Below are 20,501 nucleotides of genomic sequence, written 5' to 3'. Positions count from 1 at the left end.
AATATATGTGACGTATACTGTAGTTAAATGCGCACATATGACGTTTACAAAACTCGGCCAATAGCAGAAAAGGAAAAGGAGAGAGACGATAACATTCAAAACTATAATATTTACTAATTAAAGAAGTAATAAAAATTGAACGAATAATAAGAACGAAAAAAATTTGGTAAAATATAGTTAATGATGATTTGTTTCCGCGCAAAATGTGATTGATAAAAAACTAGTTCACTTGCGAAGTCAATATTCTCGCTTGATTTGACTACAGGATATGCAGCAAACAATTATCAGACTGTCAGAAAGTAGTTAAATCTTATGAAAAGTTTTATCAATTCTAGATATGTTTATATATTTATATTTACATGTATGTACATACATTCTTTTATTTAGCATCCCAAGATATGAGATCCATAATTAATTAAGATACAGATGTCTGATTTTTAAATTTAGAATATTTTTTACAATCTCAAACTATTCAAAGATAACTCAATAATAGTGTGAATTGTGTGTAGATAAATTTGTAAAATCAAAGGAAGAATGTCAGCATATGTTATGTGCTTAACTTCCTCTGGAGGAATTCCTTTATTTTCTCGTCAGAAGGGAGACTGTGATACAGTTGCGTATAAGTTATACATTTAAATAAGTTATATATTTTTTATATGAAATGAGCTCTATGTATATATATATATATATATATATATATAACTGTTTGCAGATGACATTTTCAAAAATTGCATCCCTCAATGGAGTTCATATGTTCTTAAAATCACAAGACATCAGTCTGTTAAGTACCGACTTGCCAGATATGACAGTAATATGGAAAGAATTTGAGCAATGTATTATATTAATAGCAATTGCCAGCGGAGTAACAAAATACATACTGGATAAATTTCTGGACGCTACTTTTGGTGCAATGGTCCTTTTCACTGGCATTGATGAAATAAAAAATTGTAAAAATATAGAGAGACTTAAGAAAGATATGCGACTTTGCAGTTCTATTATTGATAGTTTAATGGATTGTTTGGACATAGGAGATAAAATTTCTACAAAAACCAATATGGTTAATATGACAGAATGCATCATATCCTCAGAAAATATTTTGCTTCAGGTATTTAAATTTTATTATGCAAAGATGCAGCATAAAATTATATATAATACTTAATGGATATATATTCAAGACTTGTTTAGAAGGATTTATGGAATATTTGGACTCGATATATGGATGTGTTCTGGTGCATGGTTGTGTGGCAGCTGCTACAGAAGGTTGGTGGTCTTTAGAACCTGTGGAAAGAAAATTGTTAATAATAGCAATTACTTCAGAGAGTATTTGTACTACACATGATATTCCAGTTTTTTTACCTTGTAAAAGTCCAAATGTAAGTATTTTTAAAGAAATATATATATATATATATATATATACTTTAAAAATAATAAAATTATTAAGTATTATACACATACATACATATACATATAATATTCTTTTTAGGTGGCTTTCAGATTAGTATCTATAACTCTTATTAATCATGTACAAGTTCTGGCATTATGTGGACCTAATCCAGAATTAACAGAAATTGAGAGGATTGCTGTACAATGTTGGAAGAGTAATATGGATGTATTATGCACTGTTGAACAATGTTATCCACGAAATTTACCTGCATCAGTCTCTTTAGATAATGAGACACTTGGGTAACTGAAATAAGTCATTTATTTATATAATAGACAATTATATTTATGAATAAATATTTGTTACCATATTTATAATATTCTACAAATATTTTAGATTTCTGCTGGTAAATTACAAAGTAAAAAAATTTGTACTTGGCAGGAACTTGCAATGTGACAAAAATCGTGTAACAGGATCGCATAGATTAGATATTTTACGAACGTTTTATCATCAAGCAGTTGAAATGTTTGGCCTATCAGTTGAACACAAAGAGAGTAATGACGAGACGGTAATTACCAATGCCTGGCAGTTTACTGGAGCAAAGGAAACATACTTATGTTCCGAATATCATAAATGTCATGCTGTTAAACATAATGATTATATTCTTTGTGTTTTATACACATCTGTAGTACCTACTCATACCATGAGACTGATTAGTCAAAAGATACTAAAAATGATGTTTAATGATAAACAAACACATTGGTAGACTAGGAATTTTTGTTTATATATATGTATAAAATAAAGAATAGTGTTTTTATACTAATTTGGTACATATAATCTTTTTATAATGTGAGAATATTATAGAAAAATACATCATGCTTTTTATTTTTAAAAGTTTATATAGATATATATGTATTTAGGTCTCTTATATCTACTTTTTTATGTTTCATATTTAAAATAAACATTTTTCTAGTGAAGTATAGAAAATGCAGTTGCAAAGCTAATTTTATGTCAAGTAAACAGCTGTATGTATACAAATTTGACATTTCAATTTCTCCCACACTTTGTTTTCTTCCTCTTTCTTTTTTCATTATCTGAGTATTATTCATTTCAGCTAGAACGCATTTGTAGAATGAATATTTTTCTTTATGTTTGCATCAATATGTTTAATTCGCATATTTTGAACCGAGATGAGAATCGGAGAACTGGCATCTGCGATTTCATGAAGCGTCTACGAGAATACTCGCAAAGCTTGGGAGCTCAAAAAAATCGATAAGAGAAACGCGCGAACCGACGAAGGCGCACGCGTCAAGCGTTACTGATGCGTGTCAGCTGTCCCGATCGTAAGTAAAACGGCAGTGTACAGGTGTTCTAGAGCTCTATGTCCGCAGTCTTCCAATGTAGAGCTGCGATCGAATGATTTAAATGGCTTGCGACAATCGTACGAAAGTGTACCTCGGATATGAGGACGAGTATGTCACGGACAAGTATCGGTCCTTGCTCAACTTTACGACGAACAAGATTGGCGGGCATCCGGTGGGTAGAATAAAGAATGAAACATTTATTTTCTAGGCTTTGATTAAATCGATTGGTATTTGCTTGTTAAACGTTTACTAGAATATTAAACTATCTATAATCTATAAATCTATAGGTAGTATATCAAACGAAATATTTACAAACCAATGATATATGTATGTATATATGGAATGTTTTTGTATTTTATTGAAAGAAGCATGTATTCATTTAGCTTTAATTTGTACTGTGGGAGAATATTGAATATATAATCATATAATGTTAATAAGATTATAAAATTACATATTCTAAAACAATTTCATTAATTATAACTATACTGAATATTTTAACAGAATTCTTAGAACAGTACAAATTAAATTTTTATACTATTAATTTGCAATAAAACTTGACATATAAATTATATAATAATAAAATATATATACAGTGTTATTTATGCATTTTCTAGAACTGTTATGAGAAAAATACATTATTGTCGCCACAATGCAGACTCTGTGGCTTGTATCAACTCTTAGCGCTCCAGTTGTACGCACCATTAGATAATTCAAAATACCATCGGACATTATACATATTTGCATGCATCAATCCAAACTGCTGGAATCAAAATAAAAGCTGGACATGCTTGAGAATACAGCACTTAGAAGATGAAACTAATACAAGCGTTCCGGATTCTGGGAGTGTTAATGTGCCATCTACAACAGCTTGGTTATCAGATGCGGATGATTGGGGGGATAATGTAAATGACAATGCATCAGAACCGAATGGGAATAATATGTTGGAAAATGATGCATTTCATTTTTCTTTGCATAAAGAAATAGATCAAGACATACGAGAAGAACTATCTACACTGCGCGTAGATGATCCAAATGCAAATAGGTTTGTATTATAGATTTTAATATATATGTATGTATATATAAAATGAATAACTATTCTGTGATTAAATTTTTCTTTACAAATGTTATAGTCCAACAAGTGTGGACTCTCCTGTTAGTGGAGGCGCCGTAGGTCGTCTGGATTCTCCTCAAGCTTCAGCAGAGATCGATGGAGATGAAAACGAAGTTGTATGCATCGATACTCCGACACAACCGCAATGTGATTTAGTTAGTTTATTGCACGAAGTAACTCCGTTGCCATTGCAAATAATGAACGAGGAAATTAAATATACATTTGACGAAATATTTCTTTCGGTTGACGAAGAGGATTGCGGTACAGATGTATCCCAACACGTTCGAGATTTATTAGTCGAATATCAACATGGCAATCCAGATCCATCGACGAAGTTTATGCCAGATTCGGGCAATCCCAAGACAATTGATACAGATGTGGAAAAGTACGAGAAAGGTGTCCCTAAGCACGGTGACGAAATGTTCCACAATTTTGTATGCAGAATACAAAGAAATCCTGGACAGCTGCTACGGTAAAATTTTTGGCGACGTTTTATTTTCTATGTTTATATACTAAAAAAATTTATATATATATATATATTATGATAGTAATTATATACATCTTTATTTTTTTTTTTAGTTATTCAAGAGACAATTCTGCACCGTTACTATTATATCCACTAAGCGGTAATATTGGTAAATGTCGGAATTGCGGTGATGAGATGATATTTGAGTTGCAAGTTTTACCGACGATCATACCGAAATTGGTATTAAATCCACGCAGCGAACGGAATTTTCAGATTGAATTTGGTACAGTTTTAATATACACTTGCATTAGAAGCTGTTGGTCTGCGGCTGATTTATATCGAGAAGAGCATGTTGTTGTTCAAGCGGAAAGATTATAATTGTAAGATATTAAATAAGAAATTTATGAATGCGAAATCTCCCTCCCCTAAGGTTCTTCCAATGATCCTACATAGAGTTTCATATTTATGCATTTAAGACTAGTCATGTTACGTCTGTAGAGAAAATACCGTCCACCTCTTCATGTATTTGTCAGAAGTTCTAAGTAGCGAATGATGGTTGACATAGTAAAAACATTACGAGTATATTTCAAACTATATTAAGCAATATGTGATTCAAGATTAAAAAGTTTTTAGGAATGCCCGATAGAAAAGTCTGATTAAAAGTATTTAATTTACTTTTTCTGCAACACACACGACACACATACATACATACATGTACACAAAATTGATCTTAGTATATAAGATATAACTGTAAAATTGATAAATACAGAAACATTGGTGGAACATGATATTTCTTTTTAAATTAGATATACTATATATATATAATATATATATATATATATATATATATATATATATATATACATATACATATACATATTGTTACAGAATGTAACTTAATTTTACAAAATAGAAGATATAGTTTAGTTGAAAGTAATTTACAGATATATCTATATTATAAATTCTACGTGCGTTAATGCTGATATCGCTTATGCGAATTTAAATGCTATTATTCACATTAATAAATATTTCCGCGATAACTCTTTATTTTTCTTTTTATTATACACATGTACATAGGAATACAAACATATTTGTATTCTAAATTGAATGATTCGAAACGGGACAAATGTTTAATAACTTCTACTTAACGGATGTTCGGCGAAATAATCTTTCTTATTGTATATAAGTGTGGCAATATTTTTATACAATGTGCCACCATTAGACCAATCTCCTATTGAAATTTCGTTCGTGAGAATTTTGACTCTATCATCTGTGAGAACTGCAAAAATGTTGGCCAATTGTCGATCTAAGTCTGCGTTCCTTAAGCCGATACAATATGCTCTAGAAGTGCGCGAAAGGACAGTTACTAGTGCGAACGTTTTCGTGGCCAATTCGCTTATTCTACGCAATTCCATTTGTCGGTCTGATATTTCACTGCCGTGACGTTCTAACATCAATACCGCGACGGTTTGTAATCTAGTGATACACGTTTCCAGCATTTTGGCGCCTTGTATCAAGGATGGATGCATATGGTCGGCTATGCGAAGATCTAATTTATTTTCTTTACCAGCGACCCAGTTTAATATGTATTGAGGAAAATTAAACGGATTTCGTATTTTCATTATATGGTGACGTAAATTTTTACCCGTATGTTGTAGACCAAGTAGAGATATATATATATTAGAATCAATATTGTAAGAGTCGAATAGGGTAAAGGATAATGCATCCTCAAAGATCTGTATATAAGGCTTCTCTCTCAAATAACCATGCACTCCAATAATTTGTAGTCCTTCATAAATACATGCTACACACTCATTTGCGCAATACATCTCTACCATGGCTTTCTCGAGTGTGCAATCCTGATTCTCATATATGTCCATGATGCCAGTTGTATAGTACAGCATACTTTCCATGCTATATAAAGCTGTCGATATTCTACCTATTACTTCTTGAATACCTTCATACTCGTACATATTTCGATCTAGATGTTTCCTTTCCAGTACATGTCTCGTTAATAATTTCATAAAAGTTCTCAGCATACCAATTGTTTGTGGAGCAAGGTGTCTGTTTCCAGGTGCGAGTGTATCTATCAATATATTCATTCCAGATGTTATTTCACCTAATAGATTGTCCTTTGGAATTTTGATATCCTTAAAATTAATTGTACAAACAGGACTATTATGAAGTCCCCTTAGAGTGTTGACATCTTTATAGGTAATACCATTCATATCTCGTTCTACAAAAAACACAGATAAGGTACCATGGCCACTGCTGATTGCCTGAGAATGACCACATTGAGCGAACACAAGGAATAGATTCGAATCATGTCCATTGGCTACAAACGACTTTTCACCATTCAATATATAATGTGTTTCGCAATCTGACAATACTGTAGTAGTATTGATATTACGTACATTTATTCCACCGTCAGATTCGGTATAGCAGATCGTGGGAACGATTTCACCGGTCGCTATTTTCGGTAAATATATTGCCTTCTGCTCTTCCGAGGCCATTGTAGAAATAATATGAACAGGTACAATGTGATTTTTGACCATGTAAGAACCCAACCAGGGGAAACAACTGAGTACCTCTACTAATTTAGCCAATTCTGTCTGATTCAAGTTCAAACCGAGATACTGTTCATCCACGTGCGCCCGAAAGACACCAAAATCTCTCAGCTTAGATAGAATGTCGTCCTTCCTGACATTTTGCGGATTTTCCAGACTCTCCGAAATATACTTCTCGATGGGTTGAAGCCACTCGAAAAATCGCGTATGCCTCTCCTTGGTTTGCGGCTCGGGATAATATGTGAATTCATGATCAAATACGCCGAGAAATAAATTTTTGGCGAACGGTTGCCGTTGTCGTTGCCTTTGTATGGATGCCGGCAGTCGTGTTTCGAGGTTTAGCGTATCTAAAGCATGCTGACTCGCGCTTTGCGTATATCGAGTGGATGCACAACTGCAGGAAGAATGCCACAATAATTTTCTGCGAAGAAATTGACGTACCAGCATCGTTGTTATATTAAAATAACTTGTTTAAAGTACAGAAAATGTACATATGATACATCACATGTATGTATATACTTATATACTGTACAGCCATAAACATACGCAATAATAATAGACTACTGGACCACAGTATATATGTAATTTAAGTCATAGACATATAAAATATATAGATGGAGCGCGACTCAGAACATTATGTATTCACCAACCAATCACAAAAATTAGCCGAACCGAGCTTATCTGAAATAGAGTGGTAGCTAGGGGTTAGGGGTGACAGGCAAAATTACCGACAGTGCAAAGATTTTCTTGCTGTAGGTAAGAAAATCTTTGAGCTGTTGGTAATTAATGATTAGATACAATAAAACGTTTATTTTGTTATTTTAGAGACAGCCACACAGAAGATCTATACATTTAAAAAAAAATAAAACAACAATTAGATGAGTTAAAATATTCGTATGATTTAAATAACTCATATATAATTAAGTCAAAATGGTCGATAATGTCACAATTCTTCAATTACCTCCGCGTCCATGTGCCTATTTAGTCGTCACAAAAATTTACACAAGAACGTCATCTGAACTTTTCTCTCACTTTTTTTATCTTTTTTCATTCTCTTTCTACTTAGGTATTTGAATACTATATTTAAATGACTACTGATCGCTACTTGTATCTGGTGGCAGAAATTGGCGGCAATTGCATGGTCGGCAATTATATATAAATAATGCTAAAGGAAAACGAAAAGAAAAGGGAGAAAATTCTTAAAATAATTAAAATCTCTTTTCTTATTTTTAATATGTTTCTTATTTCTTATTCTTAAAATAATTAATATCAAGGACGCGTTAGGGGAGACGTTATTAGCGCTAACAGCGTCCTTCTATCTTTGTTACTTATTAAAAATTGAACTTTAATTATGCAGTCGATTACATCGTTTGATTTTCGTTTATGCAATAACTCTCACAATATACTATCATATCAAAAAATTATTTATATGAATAAATTTTTAATGCATAAACCTGTTATCACACACTTATACACACATACACATATGCGCACACACACACACACACACACACACACACGTTTTGTTGTATGTATATTTTATTCTTTGAAATATTAAACAGTTTCGTGCTTCGTCTGTCTTCATCGTTTTTTTTTTAATATATATGTTTTTAACCTTATTTATTTATACACATGAAGCATTTTAATAATATTATCAGGTCATTTCGTGCAAATTAAAGAAAATCATAAGACTTTGTTTTTGGTAAGAAAAAGATTACATTAGAGATTTGAAAATTATGAATTATTTTTTGTTAATATAAAAACTTGAATATTAATTTCTAAATTATAAGAACCGCTATTATTAATCGGTATTATTTTTTTTTTAACTTGCTTATTCAATTTATTCATGCCAATTCTCTCTAAGGAACATGTCGGTGTCAGAACAATGTCTTTGAGAACAGTGTTACTGATGCTGTTTTTACTTGCATTCACATCGAACGGCTGTAGTTTTAGCAAGCTTAGCAAAAGACGCACCGAGCAAAGCGGCGACAAACATGTATACACTACCGCAGTTCATTACAATTTTTTGAGGGATTCAAATGTCACTGTCGATCCCTATTGCGACTGCAACTCGTCCGGTTTTGGAGTAATGCGGATCCCGTATAATTGTGCCGTAAGCACATGTGGCAAGTTACACGTGGATTTATCGTCCGCATGCGTTAGATGCAGCATGTGTATGGTCGTCGCTGAAGAGGTTCGTCTAAAGATCAGTCTTAATCTTATAAAATTTCATAATAAAATATATATATATATATTTTTTTTTTTATTTGTATTAATATTTTACTACACACTTATATTAAGAAAAATATTATATATTAACATATTAATATGCATTGTCACTAATATAAAGGATATAAAAGATATATATATATATATATGTGTGTGTAAGAATTTAATCTCGGATTAAAGATTTTTTTTACAATTTATTTTCAGATTAATCAAACTTTGCTGGAAATTCATAATATGATGGCACCTGACGATTGGTTGAATGACACGGAAGCCGTGCTTCTTTTAAGAACTATTTGCGATCACTCTTTTCAACAGTAAGCATTTTATTTTTTTATTACTTAATTTTTTGTACAATATATTTACTTACTAACATAGTGCGATTGTAATTCTTATAGTTACAGTTTACGAGAAATTGATGGACGACGATTTATTTCCGATCCATTACCGGGTGATAAGCTTATCGCTTCGTCTGCCGATGGATTGTGGGAAAAAAAGTAAGATCTTATAAAAAACTTACATTATATTGTTAGCTTAAAAATTTAATTTCTATGTAAGAAAAAAAGCTATTTGGTTAAGTTTTATACATCACTCGATTTGTCAATTTTTTAGCTACTTTATCATAAAATAATAATTTTGTGATTTCTTTTATGATGCTTTAATTACAAGATTCTCGTAGCTTAAGAGATATGTGTCACGAATATCTTGGTGAAATACAAGAACTACGATTGTACAGAAATTGGAGGAAATGGTGCGAAGATGACGAACATATTTTCAATCTAGAAAATATTCTTTGCAGGTAATGCATGTTCTTAATTTAAAATTCTTTTTCTTTAATTTTTATTTTTTTTCTAGCTTACTAAATGATTAATTAAATAATTTAATTGCATCCAAGAAACATATAAAGACTAAAAATCTTTATATTTGCCGCAGAAACGAAATTAGTAGTTTACGAGATTGTAGAGGTATAGATAATATACACAAGCGACAAGGGCCTACGAATAAGATTGTCAGTACTCATGTGAAGATTTTAGCCAAATATAATAATTGTAGTTAATCATACATTTATCATATATTTTTGATATAATTATTTAAAAAATCATTATATATAAAAAATAATTTACACACGTAGTATTATACAAGTTATTAATTGTAATATAATAAATATTTATAGTTATAGCTTGTGAATAAAAGAAAGCATTTATTATAACAATTTTCAATTTTGCCAGCAATTTTGTCATGCAAGAGATGCATGACGCGATGTGTATATTGTGAGTTGAAGAATTATTTTGAAATATGGTAGACATCGAAACAATTATTTTTGCAACAAAGTAGAGAGTTAATATAATGCTTAAAAAGATTTTGAAACGATGAAATGGTATTTAATCATGAAATGGAAAGGTCCGGGCTTCAGGGATGGTTTCCACATTCGAAGTCGGCGGAATTTTTTCAGTCGATCTTAACTTTCTTTTGGCTAAACCCGAGAAGGAAGACCAAGACGCTCTTTTAGAACCTGCCGATCTTCGTTGTACGTGAAAACGCGTCTTCAGAGTCGGGCCTCTCGATTTTTCAGGGGAAATGTCACGATCTTGAAAACCGACAAACGACTGTACCTGACGAGCCTGATTCTGCAGCATAGTCAAATAAGCAGAATCGTAGCCGAGCAGTTTGTCGGTTGGAGGAGCAGCATGAGAATGAGTGTGATCATTGGGGTGATCGTGTTCATGATGATGATGATGATGGAAATGAATATGCGGTATCAAATGATGCTCGCGTAAACCGCGCACAATAGTCTCGTGCATCTGCTTCCGTTTGTTCCATATTCTCTCGATGATACCGATGGAGATCGCTATAAACATACCTGCTGTTAGGAGAAAAAAGGCAGAATAAACGTCTGTAAGTCTTGCGCTGTGAAAGGCCGCTGATGCCGCGCAACGCGGCATCGTCGGCAACATCCGTTCTTGTATTTTGTCCAAGACGCCGCGTTCGTATATACGTAATATACTGTAAACAAAATTTGGGAATACAGCATATTAAATCGTTTAAAGACATTTTTACCAAAGGATAATAAATATTTGTGTTTATAGTATATTTGTAGTTATAAAAATATAAGTGACAACGTATAAGTCATTATAAGAAATGTCTGCATTTCTATAAATATAAAGATTATTTTAATAATTTATATTGATATAATTTTAATATATTACATTAAAATATATACTAAAAATACATTTTAATTTTTTCGTATAAAATTTGCTTCAATATGTAGTATAAATTTGACAATTTCTTTTATTCTATGTACGTACTTGAGATTGATGATCTTTCTGTATGGGCAACTCTTAGCCATAGGAAGAGCGACGACTGTAAGCGTTTGCGGCAGTAGTAGCTCCTTTAAGATACATCGCTCTTGTATAAAAGTTGTTTTGAGAGCTCGTCGTGCTAGAGTCGCGCTAATGAAAAATCCATATCGTCCTTTGACAGCTTTCATAAGCCCGGTTCTCGTCTCCAAGCGAGACTCGCGACTATTAAACGCCTTTATGTATAATTGACGGAGATTACTGTCGTTCGCATTCTGAAAGATGAACGATATAATATGTGCAAACTATACGCAATACTAATACATCTGAAACAAAAATATAAGCTTCCATAAATAATTTCTTAAATCAAGACTTTTGTAAAGATTTTTTGAGATTTCTAAAGAAGAAAATTTGTCAACTTTAGAATGCCTTTCAGAACATGACATTTTTATGATTTAAATTTATGTAAAATTATACTCAAGTATAATCACATACGAGTGATAATAATAATAATAATAATAATAATAATAATAATAATAATAATAAAAATATTGATAACAATACTCTTATGTATGTATCATCGGCGGCACTGTATCCTAATTTGAAATTGTTAAGCAGAAGATCCGTGACAGATTTGATTCCAGTGACCTGTACCGATAGTATTGACGTAATAAAGCCGGCATAGGCATTGTACATTACGAGAGAGAATATTAAACTGAATAACAGCAGAGTTTTTCCAGATGGAGTTCGAGGACTCCAAGGTGACCCTAAAAAGTCAAATCGTTAAAAAATTAATATACAGGTGAATATTGTCTAAACTAATCAATAATTACAATTTTTCAATTTAAATAAATAAATGTATTTTTTGAAATACATTTATTTATAACTAAATAAAGAGCGATATTTTTGACAGATATATACACGAGCAATTTTAATATTATAATGTTATATTTCTTTTTTAAAAAATGTAAAAAGATAAGATTAGTATATAATATAATAATGTCGTACAGTTTTTTATAACAAAAGGAAAGAAAAAGAAGACCTTGCATGCACATGATACTCAAGCACCAAAGAGCAGCCTCTCCGATTCCAATAGATCTTTCCTTCTTATGCAAAATCGCTTTTGTGGCATAAATCACCGTCGCCATTGCGATCAACATGATGAAATATGTTGCCGCGACGCAGCCGAGCAGTCGGTTATCGAAAGGTTGTAGAAATATATCTCTCATTGTGCCAGTTTCTAATGGATGATAATAAATGTTCCTCCTGTGTTAAATATTGACTGATGATTGATAATCGTGCGTAAAAATTACTTTAAAAGTATCTATAATGATATACATTATATAACTATAAAATTACAAATATCTTCTGCTGTTTAATAAGCATTTTCATTTGGTTCATTTTTTCTAACTTATTATTTAGCAATAATAAAAAAACTAAATTTTAATTTTTGAAATGTTATTTATGCTTTTGTATTATCTTGACTTCAAATATGAATGCGAAAAAGTTAAAAATCTTCAGATAATGTTTATGTTCGGAGTAATTTTTCTTACCACAAATTTAATGATTATCAATACAGCTGACTCACCAATCGAATAATACAATGGTACGAACGTAAATTATAATTCTCCATCCCAATCAGGAAAAAGAATAAATTTGCATTGAGAATATATAAAGAAATAAATTTAAAATAAATTTTTGACCTGACTTATTTATCAAGTGTCTTCTTTTATTTTATTTAAAACTTTTACTGACGTGTAACGTATCAGAGGATGACTAAATGTCATTTCCTTCCAACGCTCCTCGTCGTTCGACGTTATATATCCCAAACCGATGTCAACGGTACCTGCTACAACATCTCCGAGAAGATGACTCCATACTTTGTTAGTTAATGTACCAAGCTTTTCATGTGGTATCAATTCGATACTGCAAAAAAGATCATGTATTTAGTATTTACATATTCATTTACATTGTCATTTTTTGCTTAACATTAGAGTAAAATTTCAAGATAGATTATATTCATTTGTTTGTTTTATTTTGCAACAGATGATTCTACTCTTCCGCACTTTAATGTATTTTTTTGAAAGTTGACTCTTTTTCCACAATATTTATTCAAAAATTAAAAATAATCTGTATGGAGAAAATATATAAAAAAATAGACGATAAATAAATATGACTGTTTCCCAAATATTTTCAACAATTTATACGGGAGCTGGATGTATCTGAATATTTTTAAAAAATATTTGTATTTTTTAATTTTAATTTTACACTAAAACTAAATACTTTTTTACCTAGCGTTCACACTGTTGGCAACAATAGTGGCAAAGTCTAAAAATGGTGCGATATCATTAGCGGTAGTTTCTGCCTCGGCAACATCCGTCTGCCCATCACTGGTTCCATTTAATACACCAAAAATAATGGGAAGACCTTTGAAATCGCTTCTTAATTTCACGCTCATTGGTGGCTTAAGAGTATGGGAATCCGGATTCCAAAAACCGAGATATCGGACAACGAGACTCGTATTATCAGAGTGACGTATTTTGTAAGTGTGCATCAGATAAAATGATACTGAGCGATTCTCTAAAGTGGCGTAGCTCAAATTGATCGTGGCGTTTTCAATATTACGTCGTTTCGATGGTCCCGTAAATTCGAAACGATCGCCGTAACGTCGGAAAGATCGACATATCCTGTAATATATAAAATTTACTTCATCATTATTTAATTTTATTTAATTTAAATTAATTATTCATATTATTATAGTATAGTGTAACATATTTTTAAAAATGCGACAAAAAAATAATTCATATTTGATTCTAATAATTTTATATTAAGAAATTTTAGCATTTTTGTAAAGCTCGCATCAATAAAATTTAAATGAAAATGTTGTAGATATTAAAATAAGCGATTCTTTCATCGGACGTAATATAAATAAAAATAATTATTTTGTTTAAATAAAAGAAATGGTTCTTTTAACAAATCATATTTTATACATAAGTCGTATTTTAGAATTTTATATAATATAGATTACTACGATAATAGTGCATAACTTAAGATTGTATAACGCATTTTGCATTAGTGCTAACTTACTTATCTCGATATTTTTGTGCGTATTTCCAAGAGACAGCATCATTTAATAGTGGCGAAGTAGCTACGACTACATCGCTATCGATACCAATGTTTAAATCTCGAAGAACGGTGTCGATAGTGGAATCAGTGTTTCTTGTGGTAACCATAAGCCAAGAGATGTAATAGTTGAATAAAAATTTCTGAGAAGCCTGTCGAAATATTCGTTCTAATTATCCTAGCATTGACAAAAAAGTTCATCATTTACAATTAGCGTAATTTTGTGTTATAAAATTGTTTTTATAGAATAGTTATCAAGATGCAACTATTAACTTTCAAACTTTAAGAGCCATTAAAATAAAAAATATTACAAAAATATAAATAAATAATAAATGAAAGATTTCGAAATTTAATTAATAGGATAGCGAATAAGAAAATTTGAAGATAAATAATTTACTTCGACGTTTATAAAAAACTCTAAACTTTAAAAAATAAATATTAAAAGGAATTTTTCACTAATTTGTAGATTCATTTTTAAATTGTTTTGAAGATTATTAATTTAAAATATTTGATTAAAAATGAAGATAATGCAAAGATTGTAATAATTGAAAAACACATATGTTTTATAACTGAAACATTAGTATAATAAAAAATAAAAAAGACTGAAATGAAATTGACACATATACCAATTTCGATAAAATAATAATGTAGAGATGCGATCTAAATTCTATCGTGAAATAGAATTATTGATTATGATCAATATCAATTTCTAAGGACATAATAATCATAAGCGATTTTGATAAAACAATTCTTTCGCGGTCACTAAATTATTCCCTACGAAAAAACTAATATGATTATGCTTCTATCTTCTGTTATCTAACATATCTATCGTTATTATCAAAATTTCATCGTGTTATTATCAAAATTGCTTATGATTATTATGTTATTAGGAATTGATAACATGAACTAATTTATTTGCTAACGTAACAAATATTCGACATATTTATATGATGTTTATATAAAAGATTAAAAATATTTAATGTTAAATATTAAACTATCGGTTTTAACTTTTTACAAGTATAGAATATTCTTTAGTGATAATTGAACACTCTTGTCGTTGCAATTTCTTAATATTTAGGATTAACAATAAATGTTTTTAATATTCTAAATATTATAAATATAAAATATAAAAAATTTAAAATCTATCGGACAAATAACAGCTACGCGCAACCATGACGCGACAATAAAATAAACTTGTGAATAAAAATAAAATTCAAACTTTTTTAATGTTATATATGTTTTGGTTCAATTTGGGTCATTTCCAACACAAAAAAGAAGAAGACATTCTTTTGATATTGAAAATGATCCAGATATTTCTTACTGAGAAACAAAATAATGAATTATTACCACTGTGATACAAAAAGAAAATGTTTATGAATATAACATATACAATATTTAAAATCCTTACGAATATAACGTTCTCAATATTTAATTCACATTATTAGATAATCCCCTGCTCATTATTGTGCACAGAGCTTCAACGTATAACGCTGACGCAGAAAGGTGACAATTTCCTCGTTGTGTTATCGTTGCCACACGTGAGGTCAGATCGTGCATATTCAATTCACGCATTTTCTCACACTATAAAATTTTATTGTATAAAAATGTTTCCAGAAAATGACGTTAATAAATACAGAAAATATCAACGAAAAACGCCGTCATCACCGGCATCATATTTTCTGCAAGTGTTTTTCTACAATAAAATTTATATATACGGTAAAAAATTTTGTGTTAAATTTAACACATTTCTCGTGTCCTAATTTATTCACTCTAATTTTAATGTTAATTTAACAGAAGGCAAATATGTAAACAAATAACACAAATAATATGTAAAAAATTGACACAAAAATATGAATTAGTGCAAGATTTATTTGTTAATTGTGTTGTTTTAACTCTTAGAAACATTAAATATTTCTAGAAAAATGTTTCTAGAAAATAACGTTAATAAATACAGAAAATACCAACGAAAAACGTTGTTATCACTGGCATCATATTTTCTGCAAGCGTTTTTATACAATCAAATTTTATATACAATGCAAAGAGACATGCATGAATTAAACATGCACGGTTTGACCTCACACTTGACAACAGGGAGACCTGCCACTTTTACATATCAGCGTTACCCAATGGACTGTGCACAATAATGAGCACGATATTATCATAGTAATGTATGCATTACATTATAAGCATTATGTGTTATAAGCGCTTTCTTTTTGTATCACGATTATAACTATTGAAATTAAAATTGTATTAATATAATTTTGTACTTGATTTTATAAACACATTTCATACACACTATATATATAAAAAAGAAAAAGAGAAACGTAACATAGGTCGTCGTCGTTGTGTGCTCGCCCCTTTTCCTTCTGCAACTGCCGACCTGTGCGCTTTGTCTTATTGTTAGATATATTAACAAATAAGTTATCTATATATATATATATATATATATTTCAATACATTAACACTACAAAAACATATATATTGTAATTACACTATTTAAACACTACACAATATATAAGAAACATATACGTTTATATTTCAAGATATATTATTAAAAAATATCAATTATATTTCTATAATTTGCTTATTGCTGCCTCAATAGTAATTGTATGTGTCTTATGTTAGTATTTATTAAAGAGGCATAATATAGTTGAAGCGTTTTCTGGTTTGAATAATATTCTGTCAAATATATATACAATATAAATTTCTTATTTTGTTTCCCAGAGGACTATTCTTTTTGTATTAAAAATGGACCGAATCGTATAGAACAATAAAGAAATTTGAATTTTATTTTTATTGACAAGTTTGTTTTTTTTTTTTAATGTTATGTAATATTTATAAAGAATGAAATAAATATTTCTTGCTAGTCAGGTCGACGGTTAAGATTTTTTCACTTTTTAAAAAACAACTGGCGACTATTAATATTTCTACCTTTGTATTTGTTTTTTTTTGTTGCGTCCGTTATCGTTGCGCATGGCTCTTAATTGCCCGGTTAATTTTACAGTTATTTATTTTTTAACATTTTAAGAGCCTTTATATTTATTGCTAAATATTATAAATATGTCAACTATGCGTATTATATACAAATATGTGAACAGATACACACACACATATATATATATGGACGAATAATATAAGGCAATAATCAACTTGCAATTCATTTCGTTTAAGTACTAATAGTCTTAATATCTGTAAAAGAAGTTTTATAAAATATGGACTGAGGTAAGTCTATATAAAATTGTCTAAAAATATAATGTAGTCACACAAAACAAGTTCTTATAACAATGAAAGGTTCTTTAATTTTATATACAAACTATTTATGTTATTATGTTGTTAAAAAAATTGTTTAAAAATAATTATAGAATCTTATGCCATTTTATATGTTTATAAATTTTAATCTAGATATAATAAATATATATAATTAAATATATAATATATATAATAAAATGAGTGTGTTTTTTAAGGTGCATTTATTTAATTTATCTTAAAAATTATTTTCAACTTTTCTCATTATCAGATATAATATGTATAGAGTCATACCATTTGAATGATATTATCAGGTGATGTCAGATTGAGTCCGTCTAAGAGTACAATGGAGCCGATGCGGTGTGTTGGAACTGTAAGAGCATCCGGTATATTTGGGTTTGTTGCCGATTGTAATGACACACTGATGCCCTTTTCACCAAAGCATTCAATCAACGGTCGGACATAAGTAAGAGCACAATCTACATTTGTTCACAATCAATTAAATTTATTCTATTGTCGATATTTAATTGAAAATATTGAATGTTTTTTCTTGGAACTATGGATTTTTTTAAAAAACATAGTGAACATTATATCAAAGAATTTTTTTCTGCACACACATGCTATTCTTTTAAAAAGATCTTAAATTAATTTTAAAATTTTTAACATGCACTCGTTAATTATTAATTTGTAAAAAGAGAAAATTAACGAACTTGTTCGAGATTTATTTCTCGCTTGCTGATAAGAGAGATAAAAATTAATTTGGCTATAGAATAATCTTTTTATTCGAAATTTAGTTTACTAAACGGATAACACTTACTAAACGAGCTGATATTATCAAAGAGAACCACTTGGTCCCAAGATCGCCATTCCGCATATTCGAATATCAATTGTAGTGTCAATGGTGATGTGAAACTGCAAGGTTTCGCGACAATGCGAGCCACCATTAACATCACTAGCATAAACTTTGTTTTCTTGAGCACAATCAGCAACATTATATATATCCTGAAAAATTAATAAAAAACATTATTTTATTTAAAATCAATTGAAAGTTCCTTTATCAAAGTGTCTCTCGCGCACTGACTTTAATAAATGAAAACAATGATAATGCATGACATTATTGAATTTAGATAATGCTGAAGCAATTTTAATTAAATTTGAATGTATGCTATTTGGTTAATTTTGTTACTGGTAGAAAACAATTTTCAGAATGTTAAAAGTTACGTATAACAATGTGATGTGCCATCGCTCGTTGAGACTCGTCAAATTTTTAATTCATCATCCAAATGCCGTGTCGACATACAAACGTCAACAAGATGATGAATTTTTGACGACGAGAGACAAGAAAGCTTGACGTTAATTGCTGTAACGATGGAAAAAGCAAAAATAACTCACGATTTCGTGCACGTCACTCCTGATCGAACCTCAGGCGCAGTCTTCTTAATTCCTTAACACATAAATTATTTTTTTATTTTTTTAGAAATTCTATAGAATTGGTTTATGCAGAATTATATGTACATATCATAAAAATATTTTATGACATTAATATATTTATATTTGTATATCACAAAAACTTTTTCTTAAAAATTTAATCTTTTTCTTAAAAAAAAAAGAAATTAAAAAAAAACATCTTTATAGATTTTTTAATAATTTTATCAAATAAAAATTCGCTATTTTTTAAAATATTACACTGTTTTTATAAAATAATTGAATTTACAAAAAGACCCTGTAAATATATATACACTGCACATAGATGTAGAAAAATTATAAATATAATATTTTTATAAATGTAATAAATTTTCGTAGCTCTTAATAAAAAACTAAAACTAAAACTTTAGTACGTATTACTAACGATTTGTACGTTACATACATTAAATAACTAAGAATGTTTATTATACAATAATAAATATGATATTCTATAAGTTCTCTTTCTGTAAAATGTACGAATTTTGATGTTTTAGTAACTGAGTATTGTCGCAAGTTATTTACACTATTGTGCTCCTAAGAGTACAATATTAGTAATGATAATCGATCACATACTAAGAATTAATTTTTTTTAGGATGCCATTTCGGTTCGCAGTCTTCCACGATAAGAATCAGGATAGACCCTTGTCCATTAGTGAATTACTTTAAATAATAGCCATTATTTGTCAGTAATCTCATAAGAAAAAATTAATATAGTTATTATTTAGGAATCCGAGTAAGTTAAGTTTTTTCATACTTTAGTTTAAAGGTCGGTAAGGCGAATTTAAAAGCTGTTATACAATTTAGAGAAATTGCATAAAACTTTCTTTTAAACTAAATATATAACTTATATATATATTTATTTAATGAAAACTAAGGGAATCTTAATTTATTTGAAATCTCATTTACTATACAGGATATAATACAGGATTATAGTGATATTTTGATTCAATATATATTATTCAGCAAATAGATATTAAAAAGAGTGTTGTCAATTATTTGCACTGGCACATTACTTGAAAAGCAACGATCTGAAAAATTGTCAGGATTAATTTCATCGGCCATTTTGCCTTGTAAGACCGATGAACCCATAGTCTATGATAGTCAGCAGTGGTGCCTAGCATCATAGCATTGTAAAAAGCAAAGGCTAAAATTAAAAATAACTATAATAACATGAACTAAGAGATGTGATATATTAATATTGTGATAATTTTGGTAACTAAATTATTTGTATTGCTATACTATAACTAAAGTAATCA

At 29.7% G+C, this 20,501-nt stretch overlaps 5 protein-coding genes across 11 annotated transcripts in view; 3 read left to right on the top strand and 2 right to left on the bottom strand.

The window, feature by feature from the left end:
* Window positions 1-172: 172 nt before the first annotated feature.
* Fy (fuzzy planar cell polarity protein-like protein) lies at window positions 173-2,204 on the top strand. 4 transcript variants are annotated; one of them, XM_072890592.1, is made up of 6 exons: window positions 173-299; window positions 510-612; window positions 713-1,105; window positions 1,176-1,373; window positions 1,484-1,683; window positions 1,778-2,204. In XM_072890592.1, exons 2-6 carry the CDS (start codon window positions 535-537, stop codon window positions 2,145-2,147), a joined length of 1,239 nt encoding a protein of 412 aa, XP_072746693.1. In that variant the 5' UTR covers window positions 173-299; window positions 510-534; the 3' UTR covers window positions 2,148-2,204. The 4 variants fall into 4 exon arrangements, with proteins under 4 accessions (XP_072746693.1, XP_072746692.1, XP_072746694.1 ...); XM_072890591.1 differs by having other exon boundaries at window positions 388-612; XM_072890593.1 differs by having other exon boundaries at window positions 173-361; window positions 1,823-2,204.
* Window positions 2,205-2,614: 410 nt separating this feature from the next.
* Trus (programmed cell death 2 like trus) lies at window positions 2,615-5,123 on the top strand. The gene is made up of 4 exons (XM_072890589.1): window positions 2,615-2,917; window positions 3,360-3,787; window positions 3,876-4,328; window positions 4,436-5,123. Exons 1-4 carry the CDS (start codon window positions 2,807-2,809, stop codon window positions 4,698-4,700), a joined length of 1,257 nt encoding a protein of 418 aa, XP_072746690.1. The 5' UTR covers window positions 2,615-2,806; the 3' UTR covers window positions 4,701-5,123.
* Window positions 5,124-5,359: 236 nt separating this feature from the next.
* On the bottom strand, window positions 5,360-7,432 carry LOC140665089 (complex I assembly factor ACAD9, mitochondrial). The gene has a single exon (XM_072890809.1). It carries the CDS (start codon window positions 7,334-7,336, stop codon window positions 5,453-5,455), a length of 1,884 nt encoding a protein of 627 aa, XP_072746910.1. The 5' UTR covers window positions 7,337-7,432; the 3' UTR covers window positions 5,360-5,452.
* A 1,303-nt stretch (window positions 7,433-8,735) lies between these two features.
* Window positions 8,736-10,172, top strand: LOC140664535 (uncharacterized). The gene is made up of 5 exons (XM_072889707.1): window positions 8,736-9,083; window positions 9,323-9,432; window positions 9,514-9,612; window positions 9,795-9,914; window positions 10,049-10,172. Exons 1-5 carry the CDS (start codon window positions 8,736-8,738, stop codon window positions 10,170-10,172), a joined length of 801 nt encoding a protein of 266 aa, XP_072745808.1.
* The window catches only part of LOC140664764 (glutamate receptor ionotropic, delta-2), a 43,793-nt gene continuing 32,797 nt past the window's right edge, over window positions 9,506-20,501 (bottom strand). For 2 of the 4 annotated variants that reach the window (XM_072890214.1, XM_072890215.1), the window contains 10 exons: window positions 19,174-19,225; window positions 18,599-18,783; window positions 18,076-18,260; window positions 14,500-14,687; window positions 13,704-14,099; window positions 13,168-13,338; window positions 12,455-12,678; window positions 11,977-12,179; window positions 11,422-11,687; window positions 9,506-11,119 (listed from right to left, as the gene is read on the bottom strand). In XM_072890214.1, coding sequence (XP_072746315.1) covers window positions 10,498-11,119; window positions 11,422-11,687; window positions 11,977-12,179; window positions 12,455-12,678; window positions 13,168-13,338; window positions 13,704-14,099; window positions 14,500-14,687; window positions 18,076-18,260; window positions 18,599-18,773 — 2,430 coding nt within the window. In that variant the 5' untranslated portion in view covers window positions 18,774-18,783; window positions 19,174-19,225 and the 3' untranslated portion in view covers window positions 9,506-10,497. Of the gene's footprint in view, window positions 11,120-11,421; window positions 11,688-11,976; window positions 12,180-12,454; window positions 12,679-13,167; window positions 13,339-13,703; window positions 14,100-14,499; window positions 14,688-18,075; window positions 18,261-18,598; window positions 18,784-19,173; window positions 19,226-20,501 lie in introns of those variants that run through there. The other 2 variants (XM_072890216.1, XM_072890218.1) reach the window with 2 other exon arrangements.

The sequence above is a fragment of the Anoplolepis gracilipes genome, chromosome 4, assembly GCF_047496725.1.
Source record: "Anoplolepis gracilipes chromosome 4, ASM4749672v1, whole genome shotgun sequence".
Taxonomy (NCBI): Eukaryota; Metazoa; Arthropoda; class Insecta; order Hymenoptera; family Formicidae; genus Anoplolepis; species Anoplolepis gracilipes.
This window is presented reverse-complemented; position numbering and strand designations above follow the sequence as displayed.